The 9,691-nt window shown below is 45.2% G+C and overlaps 1 protein-coding gene across 2 annotated transcripts in view; it reads left to right on the top strand.

Annotated features, from left to right (window-relative positions):
• Positions 1-2,316: 2,316 nt before the first annotated feature.
• GRM7 (glutamate metabotropic receptor 7) overlaps positions 2,317-9,691 on the top strand; it is a 921,273-nt gene continuing 913,898 nt past the window's right edge. For both annotated transcript variants that reach the window (XM_017874165.1, XM_017874164.1), the window contains exon 1: positions 2,317-3,109. In XM_017874165.1, the coding sequence (XP_017729654.1) occupies positions 2,591-3,109 (519 nt within the window). In that variant the 5' untranslated portion in view covers positions 2,317-2,590. The remainder of the gene's footprint in view (positions 3,110-9,691) is intronic.

The following is a 9,691-nucleotide window of genomic DNA, read 5'->3' as shown; positions in this document are numbered from 1 at the left end:
TTCAAGCATGCTTGGATCCAGGAATGCAAATGTTTTAATTAAGCCTCAATCTCTCTCTCTCTTGTTCTTTATTCATCTCTATCTCTATCTCTATGTATTTGTCTCTCTTACTTTGGGGTTCAAATATCTCCCTGTTCTTGTGGAAGTCCCTGGCACAGCTTTAGGCTTATATTCTCATAGCTCCACAACTTGCAGGAAGGAGCAGGGGCCATCATGGCATACGGTAATTCAACTTGTGCATTTGTGTAGCAAGGCATTGAGTCTGAAGGTGATTCATAGGCACATTGTGCACAGAGTAGATTTGTATATTAATTACAGCACTGTTTTCTGGAAGGTGACAGAAAATATCTTCTTTTGACAAAATCAGAACAGCACAACAATTTTCCAAAAGAGAAACAAAGTATTTTGTGGAAGGGGCCCCTTTTTATCTGACTTATACAGAGACTGCCTATGTGATAGTGATAACCCTTTGTCTCCATCCTGGCTCCCCCAGCAAAAATCCAGGGATTATCCCTGAATGGCTCTGGTTGGACTTTCTGCCCATCCTGGAACAGCACTACAGCCAGAAGAATCTGATGTTCTGATTAGCCAAGACTTAATCACAGGAGTGGGATCATTTCTTCTGAAACCATAAATATTGAAACAAGCAAGAGAGGCATATCCAAAAAAAAAAAAAAAAATTGATGGGATGTCCCTGACAGGAAGTAACAACAACAACAACAACAACAAAACCCCTCTATATCAGGAAACCTTCGTAGTGTTCTTTGGATATACAAAAACTGGTGTACACATAATACAATAGAAAATATTGGCCTAAAAAGAGCACCATGGCCAAAGGGACATGACCTATTTTAACAGATGATTTGAGAATTAAAAGATAACCTGGAGGGCATCCAATTCAATCTCATCATTTTCCAGATGGGGAAACTAAAACCCAGACAGAGGAACAGAAGTGCTGAGAGCACACAAGTATTTGGTGGCAGAGACAACCAACTAGGTGCCTTTTGACTTTTTTTCCCCCTAGAATGATGTTTCTTCGTTACATCATCAACAAAACAAAAGTATAGTCTTGTTTCTGGTTTTCTCTCCGCCCTCAAATCTGTATAATATGGTTTTGCTGCACTCCAACAGAAAGCCTCAGGAAGAGTTAGTTTAACCTCCTTAAGTTCACTCCCATCCCCAAGGACAGACACTCACTTTCCTTGGCTTGGAAGTAGAGCCACTTGTTGCTTTAATGGGCCAAACGTGGTCTGGACCTGCAGGAGGAGACACCGTTCATAAAGAGGTTCTCAATTGCACTGCAACCTGTTCTGGCATCCTGACTTTGCCCCCTAACCCCAGCCAGAGAAAGAGAAAGGCATTCCCAATCAATGGGGACACTTCTGCCTGCCGCCTGTTTTTTCTTCCTGCCATCATCTCTTTCCTGCTGTTTCTTACTGGCAAAAACTATCACCAGGTGCACCAGATGCATCTCTGGAAATAGGTAGGAGGGAGCCTTACACCTGTCAGTGCTAGAGAAGAAAGTGCTGTCTGCGGAGTTCTCAGTTGTTCCATCTCCGCAACGAAGTAAAGAGAAGGGATGCGTCCGAGGTTTTTGACACAGACGTGCTGGGGAAACGCGTCAGTTCACGGAGCTCTGACTCTAGTGACTACTGAAGACCAAGGATGCACTCCCATGCCTAGCGTCTCCTCTTGAGTTCTGTTTCCCTGCAGCCAAGCTCAGCGCCTGGCCCTGGAGACCCCTTTGGGTAAAGCGTCTTTAAGTCATTAATCAGGCTCCTGTGTGCATGTGTGGCTTTCTTAGCAAGAACTAGCACAGGCGGCTCAGGAGTAGTCTAGCTAGGATCTTCCCGCGCCCCTCCCTCACTGGTTTCTCTGCCTCTCCCTCGTGTTCTCCCAGATCTAAGAGCCTAGGCTCCGGACCTAGGGTTTGGGAGCAGTCAGCACGACGTCCTCGCCCCATCCCGCGGCTGATGACACCCGTGCCCAGAACGTGGGTGTGGGTAGGGAGGCTTCCACAGTGAGTTGGGGGCGAGGGCTAGGCTCTTGCTTGCTCCCCGCAATCCCTAGATTCCCTGGGGACCACGAAACTCCCATTCCGAGGAAACCTCCCCCGATTCCCCAGCCGCCCACCCATTTCTCCCCCTTACCTCAGCACGCAGCCCCTCCCTGCGTGATGATGCAAACCAGTGGGGAGGGCTGGCGCTGGGAAGGGTAGGGAGAGAAGGAGAGCCAGCGAGGGAGGGAGGGAGTGGGAGGAGGAGGAGAGGGAGCCGAACGACCATTTAAAGCGATAGCAATCCCTGCCCTTTCCCCAGTGCTGGGCTGTTGGAGAGAGCGAGCGGCAAGCCGGTGAGCGCGAGCGCGGCGCGCCGGCCGGCTAACCCGAGAGCGCGAGGCGCCCCAGGCTGGCAGGCACCGCGGGACCCCTCACCCACTCTGGTCGCCCCTCCCCGGACTCCCCCACCCTCCGTGCCTGCAGGAACCCCTGGGCTTTCCCGGAGGAGCTCGCCCTGAGGGGCCCGGACCTCGGCGAGCCCACCACCGTTCCTTACAGCGCTGCCGCCGCCACCGCAGCAGCCGGAGCAGCATGGTCCAGCTGAGGAAGCTGCTCCGCGTCCTGACTTTGATGAAGTTCCCTTGCTGCGTGCTGGAGGTGCTCCTGTGCGCGCTGGCGGCGGCGGCGCGCGGCCAGGAGATGTACGCCCCGCACTCAATCCGGATCGAGGGGGACGTCACCCTCGGGGGGCTGTTCCCAGTGCACGCCAAGGGTCCCAGCGGAATGCCCTGCGGTGACATCAAGAGGGAGAACGGGATCCACAGGCTGGAGGCGATGCTTTACGCCCTGGACCAGATCAACAGTGATCCCAATCTACTGCCCAACGTGACGCTGGGCGCGCGGATCCTGGACACTTGTTCCAGGGACACTTACGCGCTCGAACAGTCGCTCACTTTCGTCCAGGCGCTCATCCAGAAGGACACCTCCGACGTGCGCTGCACCAACGGCGAACCCCCGGTTTTCGTCAAGCCGGAGAAAGTAGTTGGAGTGATTGGGGCTTCGGGGAGTTCGGTCTCCATCATGGTAGCCAACATCCTGAGGCTCTTCCAGGTAGGGGGGCGCTCCCTCCGGGGCGGAGCACACCGTGGCTACCTGAGCCCTTAACCCTAAAAGCTGGCTTGGACTCCGGTGGTTCGGGTCAGGTCAGCCTTCGCTCATTTCCACCCTGGAGATCCTGCCGAATCCCTCCCACCCCGCCCGAGGAGATACCTTCCCTGCTTGGTTTATTTCCCTTCCATCTCTCCCCTGTCCACGCTCCACTCCATCCGGCTTGACATCCTGGATTTATGGCCCCATTTACAAGAAGCAATCTGCGAAAAACAAGGCGATGATTTAAATAGGTTTGCATTAGGGTGAAATATGGTCCGAAAACAGGCTCGTAAAAGTGCCGGGGTCCTAGGAGAGCTGGTTAGGCGAATGGAAAAGGAAAGATGAGACGATGCCTGGAAACCGGGCATTTCCCAACTCCCCAGCTTCCCACCCCCAAGCCAGCCTGCCAACCTGCACTCCCTTGGAAAATTTGGAGACAACCTTAAGGAGGCACTTCTTAAATCGAGGGCTCGGTCTTAACCTAGATATGGATGTTAAGTCCCCATCTCCCTCGGGTTGATTTCCCGACCTGTAGCCTGCCTCCGCGAGAGCCCAGGGCGCGAGGTACTGGGACCTTCCTCAGGTGGAGAGATGCTGCCTGCAGACGTGACCCCCAGTTGGTTTGCTTCAGGCAATATTTTGCACCGTCTAAATTACATTTGCTATCCTGCCACTGGCCGGAGCTGGGCGATCAGCTTTCCACTCCTGCCACTTCAGACCTCAGCCCAGGGATGAGCTCATGCTAACTGCGAAACAAAATCGCTCTCCCTGCCTCCTCCCTCCTCCCCCCCCATCACCCACTATCTCCCTGACGCAGACCCCAAGCCAAATCCTCGGCTTGGAGGACGATTCCCGGAGCGAGGCATGAAGGCGCCCGTTGGGAGGCAGAGGGGTGCGTGGAGCAGGGCTCCATGGTTCTCCTGCTCCGGTGCCCGGAGGGAGACAGAAAAATGGGAGGAAGGCGGATCCGGGGCCGCTGAGCGGTGGGTTCTACCGCAGTGTTCTCTCGCCTCCTGCTCCAGCAGCCTCTGCCCCATGGCTCCTGAGCTGCATTGGGTAGGAATTAGTGGCTTTGGGGTTTGGAAATTGAGTTTCAGGGTCTCTGTGATTGTAGGTCCCCTCCTCTGTGTCTTTCCCTATATGTGCATCACTCTCTTTTTCTGTCTCTGTCTCCTTGCTGTTTTTTTTTTTTTCTCTCTCTCTCTATTTTTTTTCTCTCCCTTTCAACCTCTGCCTCCTTTCCTCCTCTGTCTTCACTCCCAAGTTCTTGGTTCATCTCAGTATTAAAATGACCCTTTCCCAATGCATAGCGGCTCTCTACCTGGCTGGTGGTACCCAAACCCAGCTAATCTCTTCAGCAGATATACATGCTGATCCTGGCACCTTTATGCTCCTCGTATCTAGAGAACCGGCCCCTCTCAAGTGCTTTCGCTAAAGGTGTTGGGCTTCAGAAGGGGACTCTGTGAGACCCAGGCTGTCACCACATCACCTCCAGGAGTGTGAAGTTTGCATTCAGGAAAGAGGAGGGCCCATCCAAGGCTGCAGCTTGCATAGCCCCTCTGACACTTCCTGAGTGCCATCATGGAAATCTTTGGAGGCTTGCAAACCCAAAAGTACTCTGGGGTTAGCCATCACTCTGAGTTCCTTGCTTTTGGGAAGAACCTGGCTTGTAGCTAAAACCCAGAGTGCTTCCTTCATCGTTGAGCTTAAAGCTAGACAAGTTGCGGTAGCAGTGCAGGCGGGAGAGGATGTCAGAGACATTACCTGAGAACCACTGGGGCTGGGGGGTTGGGGTGACAGTGTTTTCCCTGTTAGCCCCTGGGATTAAAGGCACACAATATTTTGTGTTTAGCATTTTAAAATTATTTTGCCTGTTTGTTCACTCGCCCTGGTCAGTACTGCAGATGAGCCTGTCTCTGTCTGAAAAAAGAGTGAAATGTTAAAGTCAAGAAAGGGATTACACACTAGGCTAAGGGACTGTGTTTCCTAAAAAAGATTCCAGGGGGAGCTGATTCCTCCTCTGGTGTGTGAACCTGAGGCAACTTACTAGGGGTTAAAAAGTTGGCAGGGGAGGCGGAGGGCTGGTCTTACATTATTTTCTCCATTCCCTGAGCTGAGGAGGAAGGAACCCAATGTTAGCGTTAGCATTATGGCTTGGGAGTAAAACCATTCGGAGAAAACACTGTCATTTGCCTCTAATTTGTAAATTGCAGCTATTCACGTTGGATTGAATAGCTGAGGGAGAAAAAGCCCCTAGTTTTCACCTGCACTTATTGAGAAGAGGCTGGTAGTTTGAGGAATGCACCAACTTGTAGCTTGAGATGCGTGCAAGCTAGATAAAACAGTTGGTTTGTATGTGTCCTGGTTAATCACTGCCCGTGTTGGAATATGTATTTCATATACCAACAATCTCTTCCAGTGACCCTTTTTGCGTGTGATCTTAGAAGCTCCTGTCGTGTAATTCCAGTCCCCAGTTTTCTAGTTTCTATAAGCCTGCAAAATGAATAGAGAGAATAATGATACACATACCCATTGTTCAAAGGACACTTAGGGGAGAGAAAAGGACATGGTGAATCTCCTGTGGGATCCCAAGGTTCAGTTCAATTAAGATTGTCCTATTTAAAAGAAACTCCTCCAAATGATTGAATTCCTAGCTTTCCGGTGATTTGAGTTTTCTTTTTTCCTCTGGTGCCTGCAGGTTGCTGTAGGGACCATGCCAAACCGACCACTTGAGATATACATTTATAGTGAGATAAGCCTGTAGGCTAGGAGAGGGAATAATTAGGGACTTAAATGGGGGATGCTGAGCACTGCAGAGAAGGAACGAGAAATGAGATGGTCATAGATGTAACAAATGCCGCTGCCCCCAGCGAAGTCAGGAATAAAGTTCCTCCCTGAAAATTTGGACCTGGGCAAGAATGGACTACTCAAATGTAAATGGTGTCTCTGACTTCGAATTTTCATTTGACTGCTGGTGTACCAGATTGAAGATGTGAGCTTAGCAAGTCCTCTTTCTCTCCTCTCTTTACACACTGAGTGCGTTAGTAAATGATATGTCTGAGGACGGGAATCATATCCAGTGGGTCTTCAAATCAATCCAGGAATTTGAGGCTAATGAAATTAGTGTGTGGCCAGGGCTCTGCCAACTAGAATTAAATCACTGCAACTGCCCTACAATGCATTTTCAGCCTCAAAGAAACATCAGGGAGGAATTTCTGGAGATTTGTTCCTAAGTTGTGCAAAATAATACTCTCCTAATGCTAAGAAAGATTAAAGATAAATTAATATTGACTATAAGTAACATAGTTTTAAAAAATCATCACAGAGTTGGGTTGGCTTAAAGTGGAGAGATTATATAACATGGTGACCAATAGATAAATCTCCTCTGACCACTGTTTTATGGGCAATAAGTAAGATATATTATAGCAGAAAGTAATGGGAACATTTTTATTCAAGGCTTCTCTGTTATTGACTTGAGAGCAAACACTCCCAGAGTATAAATTACTCTTGCTACATCCTAACTCTGAATGAATAATATTTCATGTGTAGTGACATGGTCTATGCTGTAGACTTGGAATTGAATGGCATCTGATTGAGGCAGGTGGATTTTTTTTTTCTCCCAAAGCAAGTAGCTGGAAAAAGTGGTCAACTCTACTCTTGTTGGGGCATAATGCAAATCTAAGTCTGTGGATCTTATACCATAAATGAAATGCTTTAGTAAATGTGTCAATGTTTTCCTTCTGTTAATTGAAATTTGAATGTAATATCAAACTTTTGGGATAATATTTTATACATAAATACCTAGATTTTTTTCATTTTCTCTCTCTCCATCTTATGTAATCCTATCGCGCTGAGCACATAGGGTGGTATGGTATTACTACAGTGGTGAAATTTATTAAAAAAACAACTTTAACCTACATTTTTTATAATTTCCTAAGTATAGGTGTCACTGCCGTTTGGAATAGTCTCTATAACAATCTCTGCCTCCACATTTACTGTGTTTTAGGAAATTTACCTAACAGATGGTGAGTGGGAAATTTTTAAAGGGGCATTTTTAAAAAGACCAGAGGGAAGGAATGAAGACATGCACATATTATATTTGAAGACATCTCCACGTGTATTTCGTGTATACATACCCATGCAATTAAGATGTCTTTGGGCATTTTTCTCTTTAAGAATACTTGAAACAGTAAATACATTTACTTCAACTTCGTGAACATTTGGAGATTAACAAATGACAAGTGCTATATTTCTTACATATATACAGGTTATATCATAGGTTTGAAAGACCATACTTGGATTATACAGTGTGTTTTAGTCTCAATCCTGCCGTTAACTGGCTAAGTTACCCTAAATAAATCTCTTACTTTTTCTAGGCCTCATTTTCCTTATCTGATTTTTTTTCTTTAAAATGTAGTTTATAAAAGTCTGTAATCTTTTTTGTTTAGCTTGGAAAAAACTTTCTCTTGTCAAAACTGTCTTTGCATTTCCAGCTCCCACTTTTGGTGAGTTTGTAGGAACTTTTAAAATATATTTTCATACAGCTGTCTTGGTCATTACTAGTCAAGTTAATTTCTATATTCAGACTGCTGTTGTATTATTTTACAACTTACTTCTCAATAATATATATCAAGGCTGCTGGTAGGGAAAATGATCTGTCAGGTCAGCTTACTGCATGTTCATAAGACACAAGGCAGGGAGTGAGAACTGTGGAATTTACAGTAGCCGCAAGCTACAGCTTTTGTATCTCCATGTAGTATTCTCATTCATCTTGGAAAAATATCAGACCTTTCTCTCCCCAAACTGAGAAATGATGACATCCTGCCTATCTTCCTGGTCCCAGGGATGAAGTACATGGCCCAGGTCAAGCAAAGCAGGTGATTGGTTCCTTTGTAATCATTTGACCTCATCCAGGCCAATTAGAATCTTCCCCAAGATGTTTCTCTCAGAGATGAACAAGAACATTATCTCCTCTCTCTGGAATTTTTAAGCTGGGGAGATGTGATTCTGGGGCTCCCAGTGGCCATCCAACACAAGGAGCAACTTTCTGTAGCATATAGTCTGAATCTAGATGTGTCTGTGAGTTTCTAGGACGTGTTATTCTTTGAAACACATTTCTTTTTACTATTTTGAGTTTGATTTTAGCCATGTGCAGTTGAAAGCATTATAGCAAAAACAGCTGATTTTCTACATTAATGTAAGGTTCACTGACTGGCATTCATTCAGTGAAAAATCTTGCTGTAGGTAACACTTTCTTTAAACATAATTCTTTTAGCTCAGCTTTGGGACATTCAAAACTCGATGTCCTTCTCTTCCTAACATTTACTGTAATTGCTTTCAGCCTTTGTGATCACATCTTCCCTATCTCGATGCAGTTGAGAGAGAAGGCGGACACTTCTGATGTAAACTGCAGGATATATAGGCCTCCTATCTGAAAGCTTTGGAACCATACTTGGTTCCTTTCATTAAAGCAAATCTTTTGTTGATATCCCCAGGGCACAGAAACATTTTCATAGTATAATGGAATGCAAAGTACATTAAACTCCTGGGTCACTCTACAGTAAGCAACAAGCCTAACTCTGCTTCTTGTCCCTTTTTACATTAAGTAGACAATTAAAAACAGCTGTAAACATTTCCCAACCACTAAAATGCATATATGATCTCTATGTAAAATGATATTTATGCAACACATAGTCAGTCTGGTTAATTAATGGACCTTTTGTGAATTGACATAGTCAATATATATGTTTTCTGCAATTAAAAAATCAAAACAATAAAATCTATGTACAGGTAAATATCTGTCTGAAAGAGTGTTGAGTCAGCCTTCTTCATATTATATTTCCATGTTTGACAAGTAACCTGATTTCAACTATATTTACGACTAAATGTTTTTTGAATCACATTATTAGATTATAAAGTCAAAAATCAAATATATGAAATTTCAATGATATAGGATATATATCACATTTTATGCAAACACTTTCTAATCTTTTTTCAATAAAAGTAGTAGTAACCATAATAATAATTTGAGTCCTTACTATAAGCCACTGTGCCATGTGCTAAAAGTACTTCATTTCATTTAGTTCCCACAGTAGTCCTGCAATGTATGTATTCTCATCCCTGTTGTTCAGCTAAGAAAAGTTATTTTCATAGCCCGAAGTCACATAGCTGGTAAGTGGCAAACTCTGGATTCAAACTTAATTTTGTCTGACAACACACCACTATGTATACTGCTCAATTGTTGCACAAATGCATTAATGCTTAAAGTAATTGCAGATATTCCTATCCTGAACTTATAGTGGTTTAAAGACATCACAGTTGCTGATTGATTAACCATATCTATTTACAGAAATATATGTTTTATTTTAATCCTAAAACAAGATTAACTTTGTAGGCCCATAGAAACTTGAGCACACAAACCCTTACCTCCAAATAAAAAATGCTTGTTCTCCATTATGCAACAAGTAGCCCCGTATGCAGGAAATAAATATACAGTAGACTTTTCATTCAAATAAATGAGAAAAGATGTTTCATCTTGTCTTG

The sequence above is a fragment of the Rhinopithecus bieti genome, unplaced genomic scaffold (genome assembly GCF_001698545.2).
Source record: "Rhinopithecus bieti isolate Rb0 unplaced genomic scaffold, ASM169854v2 scaffold_7049, whole genome shotgun sequence".
NCBI lineage: Eukaryota > Metazoa > Chordata > Mammalia > Primates > Cercopithecidae > Rhinopithecus > Rhinopithecus bieti.
The sequence above is the reverse complement of the archived record's forward strand: the minus strand, read 5'-3'. Positions and strand labels throughout refer to the sequence as shown.